The sequence below is a fragment of the Lissotriton helveticus genome, chromosome 10, assembly GCF_964261635.1.
Source record: "Lissotriton helveticus chromosome 10, aLisHel1.1, whole genome shotgun sequence".
Lineage (NCBI taxonomy): Eukaryota > Metazoa > Chordata > Amphibia > Caudata > Salamandridae > Lissotriton > Lissotriton helveticus.
This window is the reverse complement of record NC_136071.1, coordinates 182,803,365-182,818,305: the sequence shown is the minus strand read 5'-3', so window position 1 is coordinate 182,818,305 and position 14,941 is coordinate 182,803,365. Positions and strand designations below refer to the sequence as shown.

Genomic DNA, 14,941 nt, shown 5'->3' with positions numbered 1-14,941 from the left:
TTGGGTCCTGGGGCTGACAGAGGAAGAAGCGAGGGGGAGCACCAGCCGCTTCGTGCTGGACTCGAAACCAGAGTCTGTTGACGTGTTTCCTTTACCACATCCTTGAGTTACTCACTTGGCAGCGCGGGCCGTGGGCCTGGCCTACCCCGAGCGGGGCCTGCGTTGAAACACTGCGCACGCTGGCAGGGGGTAGAGGCCTGGGCGCGCGGGCGACGCGGAGGGCGCAGCCAGAAACAGAGCACAGGCCAGAGTGGAGGAATATTAGAGCCTAGAAAGCAGGGGGCATAAACCGAGCGGGGCCTGGAGGGAGACACTGCTCAGCCTGGCAGGAGGCGCGAAGCTGAGAGGGTGGAGACCGAGCACAGGCCAGAGTGGAGGTAGAGTGGAAGAATGTCTGGGCCGAGAGGAGAGGGGCGAAGGAGGCAGAGACCAACAGGCCGCAGACAGGGATGGATACAGCTACGAAGAGGTACCGAGCGGGACAGAGACTGCCCGGCACCACTTCACACAGAGGAGGAGGCAGAGACCACCAGACTGCAGAGAGGGAGGAAAAAACAAGCGCCCGATCGAGTATGTATGCAGTGGCTGGGGGCGGCTGGTGCGTGTGCGCATTCAAAATGCAAACGCCCCTTACAAGCGGGGCGCGTACACAGACCACAATCTGCTCGTGCACCGGCCTATACCACTTGGGAGGCAAGACAATCACAATAGATCTCGCTGGCGACAGCGCTTTCGCGCTGCAACGCCAGGCGAGACCTAATAACTGACACTTTCTATCCAGCCAAATGTCCTTCCACTTCAAGGTTCCTAAGGGCACATAGTGGTAAACGCAAAACCCTAGTGCTTTGTGCACATGGTCTTTCAGTCCAAATTTGCCCCAGGACCATAGTGGGTTTTTTTTTACGACTGCTACAACAAGGTGGAATGATGGGATTTTTGAAGTTATCCATATTACTATGTATTGTATTGTATTGTAATTGCATTTACATTTACATAGCGCTTACTACCCCTGACGAGGCGTCGAAGCGCTTTTTCGGCGGGTAGCACGCTACTCCGGGACCCACAGAGGATTAGTGTTGAATTAGTATAGTGAAACATGCAAGTAAATTTTAAGTGGTGGATAGGTTAGTCAGTTATTTGGATTTGGAATTATAGCAGAAGGATAGAGTAGGACAAAGGTTTGTATTTATTTATCGCTCGCTTGTTGACGCATGCTATTCAGGGAGCCTATAAAGGATTAGTGGTGAATTAATATGGTGAAATATGAGGTAATTTCAGTGGTGGGTATTAGTCTGTTACTTGGAGTGTGGAGGATAGCGGATGGATAAAAGGGAAAGAAAGATTTGCATTCATATAGCACTTGTTAACCCTGATGGGTGTTGAAGCGCTTTTTTGGCGAGTAGCACGCCACTCCGGAACCCATAAAGGATTAGTGTTGAAAATTAGTATAGTATAAATATGAAGTAATTTGAGTAGTAGATATGTTATTCAGCCCCACAAGGCAATTTTAAACAAAGTTGTAAAACTTGGAAGGATGTTCCTAAAGTCATTTTTAAACATTTAGAAGACATTACCTTGTGGGGACCTGGGTATAGGTCCTCACAGTGTAATCAAGTCCCCACAGAGTGTGATATCATACTCCAGTCCCCACAAGGATAGTAACACAAAGAGTTGCACAAACACACACACACACACACACACACCCACACCCACACCATCCTCCCCCCAACAATGAGAACAACAGCTCTAGGGTTATCAAAAGTGTCACACACTACCCCTTCTGCTCTGAATGCTCCTCTGCTCAGAGCCTTGTAGGAATTTGCACCTGATAATGCAAGCTTCAGGATCTTAGAGGAAACCGTGAACAACTCGGCTACCAGCACACACTTATCAAGCCCTGTATCTTGGAGGTTCTGAACTCCTGCACCTTGGGAGTCTCTAATCTCCTGCCCTTAGACTCTGTGAGGTCCTGTCCTTGAATATCGGAGGTCTAGCACCTAGGAGCCTCTGAGGTCCTGCATCTTGCAGGCTCTGAGGTCCTGCACCATGCAGGCTCTGAGGCAGTGCACCTTATACTCTTTGAGGTGCTCTCCTTGAGTCTCGGAGGACCAGCACCTAGGAGTCTCTGAGGTCCTGGATCTTGGAGTCTCTGAGCTCCTGCACTTTTGACCCTAATTCAAATTCTGTTTGTAGATGCCTCATTTCAAGGCTAGGTCCTTTGGTATGACTACTTCTACATGGCTGCTTCTAACACCTCACTTGATGGATCCTCAACTTTTATTTTATTTCTTGTATCTGTGGACTGCTCCTATGTGCCATTGTGAAAAGTATTGGATGGTTAGACCCTCTGTTTGGACCCGAGCTGCTTTCATATAACCCTAAACCACATGCCATGCACCAGACATTCACTCCAGGGCAGCCCCAGAAGTGCCACTAACAAGTAGTTGCCCCTCTCCAATTCCAGCCTGTGCCTCTTTCAATAGCCTCTTCTCCGCATCCATCTGCATCTCTCCTTTCCTCTCATTACCTTCCTGTTCTACAGCCTTTGTATCTTCGTATCTCTATATTTTCTTTTTACCTCCTCGCTCTCTATCTGAATATTTTAGTCTCTCTCTCTCCCCCTCCCTTCTCTGTTGCCAGAAGGGAGACTTCAGGAACACTTTCAAAGGTTTGACAATTGATTTGGTGCTGAACCCTGAGGATGCTGAGTCAACGAGGGATGAAGATAGGTTTCTTAGGACTGGGACAGGATCTGCACAACAGCAAGGGTTATGAGAATTGAAGAGACCTCTGAGGGCCACAGAGAACTTAGTAAAGAATGAGTAAAAAAAGTAACACAAATTGAAAAATTATTTAGGGGAGTATGAATGGAACAAAATCAATGACAATGAGCAAAGCAGTGTATAAACTATACTTTTTTAGAATGACCATTAGATTTATTTATAGCTGTATTTTGGCCAAATACATGCCATTGTGACTGGGAGACAGGTACGAACGCCTTCCTCTGATGAATGTTCTAGTACATGCAGGATATCTTAACTGCTACTTTCACTAGCCCAGAGCAAAATCTTAAAGCACCATTCCTTCATGTGCATCTTTTTGGCACAGAATGATACTAACATAATCAATGCCCATTTTAGGTTGTCTTTTTTTTTTAACAACTGCAGCACTCCACACACTTCCCATTTTTATCAACTTTTTTCTTTTGATGCCCTCACTGGGGCTGAAACTGACGGCTTAATGTGCAGTGCATTACACATGCCTTAGGGAAGTATTTCACCATAAAAGTAGAGCTATGCTTCAAATGTAAATAACTGTTCTAAAGCTTTTCCATTGGCAAAGCTGTAGTAGCATTAATCACAAGCGGGTGAAACGTGCCAGTGCAGCCTTCTGGATATAAAGCATCTGTGTGGAATGTACCATTATAGATAAACCTCTAATGTGAATCATTAGGTCTGGTTAACAAATGCACTATATAATATTGTAACTCATCAACAGCATAACTTTGCCAACCGAAAGTCTTTCAACTATACCCGTCATTATCTCTGAATTTGTTTGTTTCATATAGTTGATAATTCCCCAGAAAACCTTGGAAAATTGTGCCCACTTTTATTTTTATTAGTAATTTAACTCTGGGTCCTGGGGCCACTTGCTGTCAGATAGGCACCAGCAATACCTTATGTATGTCCCTTAAACTAGGGCATAAAACTAGGGATGTAACCCTCTGCGGCCCTACAAAGTCGCCTTACTAAAGGATGAGACAGGTTCAAGAGAGGGTGTGGTTTACAGACAATACCAATTATGTTTCAAAGCAAAAGAGGAGCATTTGAGGATTGGCAGTGGTATCGGAAAGTATCGAAGGAGGTTTTGAGTACTTTGGGTTTGTGAAAATCCTGAGGTAGTTTCTGTGGAAAAATGGCTTTCTGTGGACACAAGAGTTTCTGTGGGCGCAGGGGGGGTATTTTCGGAATACCTGGACTTTCCTCGAGTCTCACGACCAGTCGTTGTAAACTCAGCCAAAGTTTCATAGAATGTGAAGAAGTTTTTAAATACCGTGGATGTTTTGAGAACAAGTCGAGGGCCCCAACACTGTTTGAAAGACAGGACAGTAGCTACAAGGTGATCTACATATAATAATAGTATGAGGTGGTATTGCTCTGACAAATCAAAGCACCTCTGTACCTAGTCCCTACATGCCTTGATTACAAAGTCATAGATGGAGCCTGAGAGATACAACGTGCAGCCTTATGACTAGGGCGCTAACAATGCAGCCCTACTAGTTAAAGATTTGCAAAGAGGAAACACAGAAGTAAAGTTGAAGCAGTGTTGTTAACAGCCACACTCTATAAACAACCATGTAACAGGTGTGTGCCGAAGACAGCTATTTATCGGTTCTCATTTCTACCATGGAAGGGGGCATGCAAACATCAGAAAATGCCTCGCTATGAACCCATGTGGGTGATGAGAGTATGTCGGTCAGAGGGAACTTAAACAGCCATCCTCTGAAATGGATGCTTTCTTTTCCCCTCTATGACTGACCGGTGGTAAATCAAATGTACGACTATAGGATGCATAAGCAGAGCAGTGCGTGGATTCACAATGCAAACAGGAGTCTAATGTGATGCAGGTCTACCTTGAGCCTTCGGTTGTGCTTGGCTAACACTCAGTCAGACCAGACCACGCTCGATGAAGGGGAGCGGAAAGAAAGACCCAGCGTGTGCACATTCCTGTGCAAATCAGTAACGTGCTTACAAATTCACTGGCCAGCATTCAACTCGACGAAAGCACAGGCCCTCTACAAGGTACTGTAAGCTACACAGACGCAAGGACCCTCTGCAAACAGGGATAGCTGTTTGTGTTCTTTTAAGGTTTCGCCTAGACAGCGCTGTCTCTGCGAGACATTTTGTTTAGATACAGTAGGCTTACAGCCCACCCACAGCTTACCACTGGTTAGCTTCAGTGTCACTCTAATTTTCTTTGTTCCCATTTGTCATTACCTAAAGGGTCCTCGGCTTGTGTTTGGCCCTTCTCTGCAGCATTGACCACGTACTTGTGTCCTTCCACGGCTCCCGTTTTTAAAGTTACTTTTTTTGTGTTTAAACACACCATACGAGTGCTTGTGCTTTCAGTTAGTCCCCCATATCCCCATAATGTAGCTTGTTCCCCTTCTCCCGCCCCCCCTTCCATGCTGCTTGTTTCCATCCCACCCAAGAATGTAAGCCTGCCATCCCATCTATGAAGCGAATAGTCCGTTGTTGTGACAAAGAATACGCATATCCTTGTACCATAAATTGTGACTGTGATTTTGCGTGCCTTTGTTGCATTCTTCCACTTTGTCAAAATAGGGTGTTCACCAGTGCAGTGCGTTCATAAAACATTGACAAAATTCATGAGAGTGACTTCCCATCAGAGATTAAGGTCCCAGTAGAACTTGAACTGAGGCTCCGAAGTAGTCCTTTAATACTGTGCTCTTGGCCACTGCACTCTACGCCTACTTTACTCTACACGACTATAAGCCACTATGCCACCCCACGGCACTCTATGCCTCTCTACCCCACTCCAAACAATACCTCTCTACTCTACACCATGCTACTCCTTTCCACGTCACTCCATTCTACTCCACTCCACTCTGCTTTACACATGGCTGAAAGACATTGGCAAAGCCAATAGTTCTTGCACAGGTGCAACACATTGGAGTTGAAAATACTTGTTCAATAACTTGAAAGTGACCAAGCACAAACACACCAAACTGACAAAGGTCTGCAAATGTGGACCGCGATGTGTGGTTGGTTTGTGGGGAGGCTTCTGCTATCCTGGACATGTAATGGATTTGGGATGAACAAAGGCAAAGGCAGCAAACGTGTGGGCTTTCTTTTGGCCACGTTGCCAACTATACTCTGTAAGGATAAATAAAAAAGTGTTGTCAAATGAAAGAGCATTTATACGGTCACAATATGCCCATTGAATGAAATAGGTTTTGCAGATATCAGTATTCTACTGTTATCTGATGCAATCCATCTACCTGGTATCCATCTACCTTAAGTAATGGAAAGGGTCTAACTAAACTGGGACCCACAATCATTTTATGGACCTCCCGTTATCCTTCCCCTCCAAATAGACTTCAAATGTAGGAACATGATATACACTTTAATGTCACAAGAATTTAGTCAAACTCCTTCCACGACACATTGATGTTCCCCACCATTTGTGAGGAGTAGATGTTTTATTTAAGAACGGATTAAAGCAATCACATAATAAAAACAACAAACTTAAAGTACTCCAGTCTAGCATGCAGCAGCCCCACAAAGAAGACAACATTTAAATATACACAGACATTATTTGCAATAGTTGTGCGGATGACTCCATCATCCATGCAGGCGGTGGTCCAAGTGACGAGATATAGGCTTCTACGAAATTCCAATTAATGTCCAATAAAAAGAAGTATTAACCAGAACATCCTCTACAGCCGCAATGTGTGCATTCAATGATTCTCCCCTGAGGAATAGAAAAGAAATAAAATATAGAAATCTTGTTTAGTTCAAAGTACAAAAGTACACTTGAATTAGGCATGTATCTAAACTGGCATTGTTAGTAACTTAATTTTGATCTTATAGTGACAGGGACGTGAGCTTACAGGTTCTATATATAGCCCTTGTTGGTCTGCATTTTCATTAAAAAAAAAACACGCAAAATAACACCTTACTGGAACCAAACCACCACTGAAAGTGGCCATCATACCAAGGGGCAGCAAGAAGGAGTGCATGTTTTCAAGGAGCTGGTTTCAGGTTGTGCTATAAACAAGAAAGTGCTTATTTGGTTGAAAGATCAGCCTGAGAAGTGCAACTACGGTTATGCCGTTTTCGACAACATATCCTTACAAGTGAGGATAATAAATATATTGATATAGATATTTAAAGACAAAATTATGCAATCTTATGCCCAAGATAAAAAGGTTGTACATTGTGGCACAATATATTTAATGCTAGGTGCGATGAAGAATACATAAATCAAGTTCACAGATTGTATTACAGTAAAAAAAAGTCAGCATTCCAAGAGTAAAACATCAATACTGTCCAATAGCTGATAACATTTCTTATATTGTGCTATGCCCTCCTCACCCTGCTATGTTCCACTACATTTAATTGTGAAATGCTAAAATTATACAAAAATGAATTATGTTACATTGTGCTCATTTGTAGATGACACTATCACCCAGGAGGAAATCCTGGTGCTGAGCAGGTGTGAGTCTAGGCACCTAGGGGCTACTCGAAAAGCCAGATCTTCCATTTCTTGTGGAATTCAAGAAGTAAGGAGGAGGCTATGATGTGTAGTGGCAGATTGTTCCACACTTTAGGAGTGAAGTAGGAGATGGCTTGACTGCCAGATCTGGTTGACTGTGTGAGGTAATGAGTAGGATTCTGTTGAAGAGGCTCGAAACATGGGCCTTAGACAACAGAATCCTTTCACCAGCACAATATGGGTTTAGGAAGGGTTTGGGCACCCTGGAACAGTGCGTCAATCTTGACCTTATCAGTAAATATACATTGGCGAAAGGGGGTAATTTGTTTTTATGTTTTGCAGACTTAAGTAGCGCTTTTGATCTTGTGGACCATTCCATATTGTAGAATACATTATTAGACATAGGTGCCCCTAAAGAAATTGTTTATTTTTTGGCAAGAGTCTACAAGAGATTATCCAGTAGTGTGCGCTATGGGCCTGCTGGCGAATGTACCCCCCTTTTTAATGTCAAAAGGAGCATCCGACAGGGTTGCGTTCTGGCCCCACTTTTGTTTTCATTATTTATGAACCAAGTGGACGCAGTATTAAGACAGATACCCGCTGATGCCCCCCTGATAGACGGACAGCCTGTTCCAATTTTATTGTATGCAGAGGATGCGGTTTTATTGTCACGTACCCTGAATGGCCTTCAGCGTCTTATTAATAATTGTATATTGTTTATTAATGGCAGAAAACTTTTAATAAACAAATCCAAGACATTTGTTATGACATGCGGGAAAAAAAACATCTAAATCTAATAAGGCTTTTAACCTAGAGAAAACAAAAATGCACTCTGTTAAAACATTTTGTTATCTTGGAGTAACATTTGCAGGAAATGGGCAGGTGAATATGATAACATTCGACAAAAAATGAGTAGGAACACAAATAGTATTTTTAGATTTTCATCTAAAGTGGGAGCCCAAAGAATTAAAGATATGGTGGCCATTTACAATGGCAGGTGCGTATCATCTGCACTCTAAGGCGCTGGAATTTGGGGCCACCACATCGAAAAGTCATTACAACAAGATGAAAACATCTTTCTTAAACGTTTATTGAGCGTCCCACCATCTGCCTCTACAGATCTGATCCACCAGGAAGTGGGTCTAAATTACATTTCAGATTTAGCTGCCTTACAACCTCTTTTACTATGGCGATCTATTTGGTCGAAAGAGAAAACTCTATTTACGCAACACCTTATTAAAGATTGCCTAAAGCTTGATTATTGTTTACGTAGCCCCTGGTTAAATTTTATTCATTATTGGTTATAGCCTTTTGTTTAATTGTAATATCCATACAGAACCGGCTTATGCAGCTCTAATTTCTAAAAAAAGAGCTCAAAGAAACTTTTTTAGCTTACAAAGGGGAGACACGAGGGAGACAAATTGGTCAACCATCTACCCTTGTATATTACCAGCAATTAAACCTCAAAGCTGGTTTTCAGGCATACTTGACTAATGTAACAAAAAGCTCTCATCTGTTTGTCTTGATACATTTAAGGCTAGGGATTGCTCATCATCGCGTGGCCTTTATGAAAAAAAGTACCAGTTCCACCTGCCCATGTGATATGTCTAAACAAAGTTGCTGCCATTTTTTAATGTTTTGTAAATTTTATCTTTCTTTTAGGAAATTTTACCTGAAACCATTGTTTTTAAAATATAATGTTCGATCCACTAAAAATGCTATGAGGCTAGTGTCTACCCTGGAAAGTCCGGATGTTCGCTTCTATGTGGCATCTTATATTTTAAAATGCATTGCGATTAGGAAATCTATCATTCTTTAAAATTTGTTTATTATATGATATAGTATATTGCTCTGGAATTTGAGGCACTTTGCACTTTTGCATAATTAAATCCCGATGCCCCCACTCAGTGTTCTCTCTATATTAGGACATTGGTATAAGCCATCCACACTCCCAAGGTGTACCTGAACACCTCTGTAGTGGGATCAATGACTTGTGCGGTCTTATATTTTTTTTTTGAGAGTTTGAACCGAACCGAATCAGTTATCAGACCGCTTTACATAGCACCAGTTACGTTACATGAGGACACACTTTCATTTTTTAGGCACTCAATTTTATATTACTTGTTTACCTGATTGTATATTGATATGTTTTATGTACATATTATTACCCTATCATGTTAGTGACTATTATACTACTCCCACTATCTCTGTTCATTCCTACTGCCCCTGTCCTGTCTTTGTGTGAAGCGCTCTGATATCTGTAAGGATCTTGTTTGCGCTATATAAAACTTTGAATGAATGAATGAAGAAGGAATACAGTAAGCACGTGACACTTTTTAGCGCTATTTGCACATAATGTACAATGTTTGCGCTTGTCACTTTTGATGAAATCTGTATATTAGGAAGATAAATTACAGAAGACACCATATTGTGTAATCTATGCACTAGGCAATAGCTAGGAAATTGTAAATACTTGCCACTTTATTGCGTAACTTGCACATATTGCATAATATTCTTCAGACATATATGATGCATTTGCACAGCACTGGACACTTTTTTTTGCGTGTTTGCACAAATGTACAATGCCTACCCTGTACAAATAGCTGTCCCCATTAAGTATTAACTATCCGGAGAATGTTATTGAGCCTGTTATCATATTTTTATGTGTGCTTATATGGTTGCTGTTGCAAACCGAATAAAGCTTTTGAACTGAACTGACTGTATGAGTGGGACTTGTGCAAGTAGGAGTACGGCGAGCGGAACGTTCTGGAAGGTTTGTGAAAGCAGATGAGATTGTTCAGTTAATGCAGGGCCTGTGTTATGTAGGCTTTGAAAGTGAGGCTAAGGAGTTTGAATTGTGCTCATTTGTGAATGGGGAGCCAGTGGAGCTCCTTCAGGTATGGTGTGATGCGAGTACAGCATGGGAGGTTGCAAGTGATTCTGGCCGCCAGGTTCAGAATGGTCTGCAGCCTTCTGGTGAGAATTTTGCTGATCCTGACAGAGGGGATTCCCGTAGCCCAGCTTGCTTGTGACCAGGGTAGGCGTGATGGTCTTCCAGGTCTGACTTGGAGTCATTTGAAAATCTTCCTCAGCATCTTCAGCCATACCCTGAAGATGCTGATGGAAGATTTGCCATCACCTCTATCTGGAGGTGATGGCATTGACTTGGGAGGTCGTGTCTAGTGGTGTCGGTCCTATCTCTGTTGGCCATCTGATAAAGTCCTACGGCGATGGGCTCTTCCTAAAGATCATGATTTCGGTCTTGTTAGTGTTCGGCTTTAGACAGCTGGCCTTCATACACTAGGTGATTTCAGTCATATAGGCATTTAACTTGATCCGGGCACTGGGCGCCTTGTCCATGGGGGAAAGAATATGGATGAACAAATGATACTGGCTAGAGGGAACATGTATGTGCTGAAGAGGGTCGGGCTCAGGGAGGATACCTACGGAACTCCGCAGATGAGGTCCCAGGCTTAAGAGGTGCATGGTGCTAAGCTCATTGACTGGGTACTATCAGTCAGGATAGAGCAGATCCATCGGAGTGCATGCCCTTGAATTCAGATGTCATCTAGGAGTTGAATTTGTAGGGAGACCGTGTCAAACGCTACTTAGAGGTCCCTGCCGATGAGGGCCGCCATGTCTCCTCTGTCCAGAGTCATGCAGATGTAATTTGTGGCAGTTTTGAGAGCAGTGTCCATGCTGTGGTTCGATCTGAAATCAGACTGATTGGTGTTGAGGGGTTGCCGGCTGTTGAGATATTCAATTAGGTATCCGTTGATGATTTTCTCTAAGGCCTTGTCCAGGAATGGAATCAGGGAAATTGGTTTGTAGTTGGCGAGTGTTGAAGGGTCCACACAGGGCTTCTTCAGCAAAGAGAGGGCCGTATCGCATTTCCAAGTATATGCAAATGTCGTGGAAGAGGTGGAGGCGCTTAGAATGGGTGCGAGCATGGTCCTGAGTAGGCTGGGGGTCCAATGGGTCCCCTGAGTGGATGGACTTCATGGTGGTGGCAGTTTCTTCTGGAGTGATGGTGGGCCATGTGGCTATAATTGGCTCTTTACAGAAGATCAGAGGCATTGGGTGAGGTCTGTTGGGGCTGGCTATGGGATGAAGTTGCTGTAAATGGTGGGGGTCTTCATTTTTGAAGATTTGAGAGATTGTTGCAGAGTTCCTGCGGATGGGTGATAAGAGTTGGAGGCAGCAGTTGGAGATTTGAAATCTTTCACTAAGGCAAAGATTTGTTTGAATCGGTTGGTGCTGGCATCGGTACGCTCAGACAGAACAGCGAGTTTGGTGGTAGCGTCTTAGGGCGGATTTAAATGTGCTCCTGTCTGCAGAGCCTTGGCTCATTTTTGCACAACAGTTATATGCGATGGCGTTTCATCAGTAGGACTTTCTCCATGTACCAGCTGGTCTGTGATCTGGATCTTGTCGTATTGCTGTGGTTGAATGAGTGTGTGTGTGTGTGTGTGGGGGGAGGGGGGGGGGGCAGGGAGTGGACTCAGGCGAAGACTCAATTGTTGAATTTGATGGCTTTGGGGAGGCTGTTGCTGTGTTTGAGTCAGTGGATATTTAGTGCGCTGTTCCAGTTTCAGCAGGCTGGCCTGGTGGTGGTGGTGCGTGCAATTTGGACTGGGACCTGGATGCCAAACTTGAGGGCATGGTCTGTGGGCTCGTTGACTCTAATGTTGTCAATGTTGGTCAAAATAGGGTTCAGGGGGTGTCCGTCGACATGCATAGGTCCTTTTACTCATTGGGTGAGGCCCAGGCTTCCAGGTTCTTTGATGAGTTCTCTTGACTCTGGGTCGGCATAGTCTTCCAGGTGGAAGTTCAGGACTCTGAGTGAGATGTAATTGCTAGCATCGAGGGCGAGTGGTGTGATGAATTTGTGAAGGTACCTGTGAAGTTGGTGTGCACTCCTAGTGGTCTGTTGACGAGAATGCCGCTTACAGTTAAGTTGGTTGTAACAAAGCTTAAACAGCAGGTTTCCATGTTGGAGGAGGACGTTCATGGATGTAGTGCTGCTCATGGTGTTCTTGTGGATGATCCGCCTCTGTCCTTGTGAAGTTTGTCTTGCCTGGCAATGTTGGATGTGGTGATGTCAAGTGCCAATGCAGGGTTCTGCCAGGTTTCCGGGAGGAAAAGTAGGTATGGGGAATTGTCGTGCAGCAAGTCCCAGATCTTTGTGGCTTGTTTGGTGAGTGAGCGGGGGATGAGGACTGGGGGTCAAGGCCTGCTAGTCTCCCAGTTGAGTGAGGGAACTTCATCCAGGAAACCCAAGACCACCTGCCCTGGAACCTGGAGTACTAGTGCCTCCCTATTTGCTCTTCCTCACAAGGCACACTGATCTTGACAAAGGACTGTAAGGGGAGAGGTCCCTTGAATAATCAAGCCAAATGGATCCCTGTTTCGAAATGTGTGAAGGGAAAGTCGGCGGCCCTCGTATGCCAGAGAAGGGCCGCTGTGAAGCAAGCCGTGATTGTTGCAGTACTGAGCGGACTGTAGCCCATGTGAGGAGAAAAGCTGGTGAATATGTATGCTAGGATGGGCCACCGAGAAAAGATTACAATGCTGAGTGGGCCGTAGACCTTGTGCTGCGGAGAGCCAGTGACCCTACATGCCAGGAGAGGCTGCGTGAAGAAACCTGCCGTGCTGATCAGGTCCAAGCCTGTATGCCAGGGGAGAGCACCAGTAACAAGCAAGAAGTGTCACCTCCCATCCTCCCCACAGCGGGAAGAACCAACAGAGCTTACCAAGCTTGGAGTAACCATGAAGAACTTCTGGTCACTGAGGCAGCAAGACCACATGTGAGGATATTGAGGTCCACTGAACGCAGCCCGCCTCGGCTGCATGCAAGAAACGTACCGTAGACAGCTGCTCAGCTGGACCACCCGCGTAGGGGGCGCACTCAGGGACTTCAGCTGTCCTGATCCTGCTCGTGCAGATAAGGCAGATTTTGGGCCAGTCAGCCTCGGTTGAACTTGCTTGCCAAAGAATACTTCAGTGCTGGAACACTGTTGACTTCAATACAGAGTCGGAGTGGAGCTCCTGAGACTTAGAATACTAGTGGGACATCATCTGAAGGTTGCCTATAGAGAACGGGGAATAACTATCGCTAGAGCGAGAAGGTAGCGGGACTCTGGGAACCGCCTAAGAAACACTAGAGCTCTGACCTCAGGGGACTGTGAAAGTTGCTTCGGAATGTCGCATTTCCCTTTCTGTTGGTAGTGGTAAAAATAAATACTTCTTTTTCACAATAAGTATTTGACTGGACAATCATTTATTGCTGGTGAGCATGATTTGAGTTGTGAGCCCGTTTTCACCCTGTGTATCCCCCTCCACCCTCCCCTCCCCAAGAAGCCTTGGAGTGCTCGATCCACGCTACTATTGAGAGTCAAGTTCTAAAGAGCTACCTGGCCAAGGTGCTTAGGATCCATAGATGGTCGGGCCCTGGGACATCAAGAGTAAAAGGCCTCAACTCCCACAGCAGGGCCCATTAACCCTGCTTATCCCGTGGCCCGCTGAACGGGGTTCTGACATATATAAACATGGAACCTAATAACCTTGTGGCTCAGCCTAAGTAAGAAGTGTTCAAATGACTGCCATGCGCAACATGCTCGAGTTATGAAGACCAGGTCTCTCAGTAAGCAGACATATTACTTGTTAACTTTAGTGGATATTTATTTATTTTGAAAGTTTTATATAGCGCGAACAAGATCTTTGCAGATATCAGAGCGCTTTACAGACGAAAGGACCAACCCGTGAGTAGATAACAATTGGGGTGTGGAAGGTCCATGCGGGAGCATAGTCAGACAGATACATCAATAATTATACAAGTACAAATACAAATACAAGTACAAATACGTGGTAGCGTAAGCATTCAGGTACCATAGTCAGACAGATACATCAATAATGATACAAGTACAAATACGTGGTAGCGTAAACCCTCAGGTAGGTCAATAACATGAGTCATACAAAAAATGCAAAAAGATCAGTAGAACTGAATGGTACAGCGTCTGTAAATATCAACCCCAGTAATAATTCAGGTGTATTTAGCCATGAGGATAGCTTTTACTTCTTTCTTAGAAAGTATGGTGGAGGAGATGAGCCTGGTTTCAGGGGGAAGTGAGTTCCAGATCCTGGGTGCCATTCCTGAGAAGGAGCGTTTATACGTTTTTTCCTTGCGGAATCTTTGGGGCTTTAGCAAGAGATTGTTTCTGCCTCTAGTATTTCTGGAGCCACCAGAAATCATCAGCTTCTGGGCGAGGTATCCGGGTGAGCTCAGGTGAACAGCCTTGTGCGTCAAGCAGGCGATTTTCAGATATATTCTGGCTTCAAAAGGCAGCCAATTCAGGGCTTTCAGGTCAGGGGAAATGTGTGAGTTTTTTTGATCCAGTGATGAGTCTCGCTGCGGCGTTTAGAGAAGCTCTTATGGGTGCCGTAGTAGTTAGGGGGAGACCGCAGAGGGCGATGCTGCCGTAATCTATTCGCGAGATGACTAGTGCTTGTACCGCAGTTTGGAAATATTTGGCTGGAAGGAAGGGTTTGAGTTTCCTTAAGGTATTGATCTGGTAGTTCGCACCCTTAGTTGCTTTGTTGATGTGTTCCTGCATGTTGAGGTTGGTGTCAAGTGTTATGCCTAGAGATTTTGCTGAGTCCACGATGGTGGGATGGACATTGAGTGCGGTTAGGTGTTTAAGCC

At 44.6% G+C, this 14,941-nt stretch overlaps 1 protein-coding gene across 2 annotated transcripts in view; it reads right to left on the bottom strand.

The window, feature by feature from the left end:
- Window positions 1–6,188: 6,188 nt before the first annotated feature.
- The window catches only part of BUD31 (BUD31 spliceosome associated protein), a 66,471-nt gene continuing 57,718 nt past the window's right edge, over window positions 6,189–14,941 (bottom strand). For both annotated transcript variants that reach the window (XM_078665056.1, XM_078665055.1), the window contains one exon: window positions 6,189–6,495. In XM_078665056.1, coding sequence (XP_078521182.1) covers window positions 6,445–6,495 — 51 coding nt within the window. In that variant the 3' untranslated portion in view covers window positions 6,189–6,444. The remainder of the gene's footprint in view (window positions 6,496–14,941) is intronic.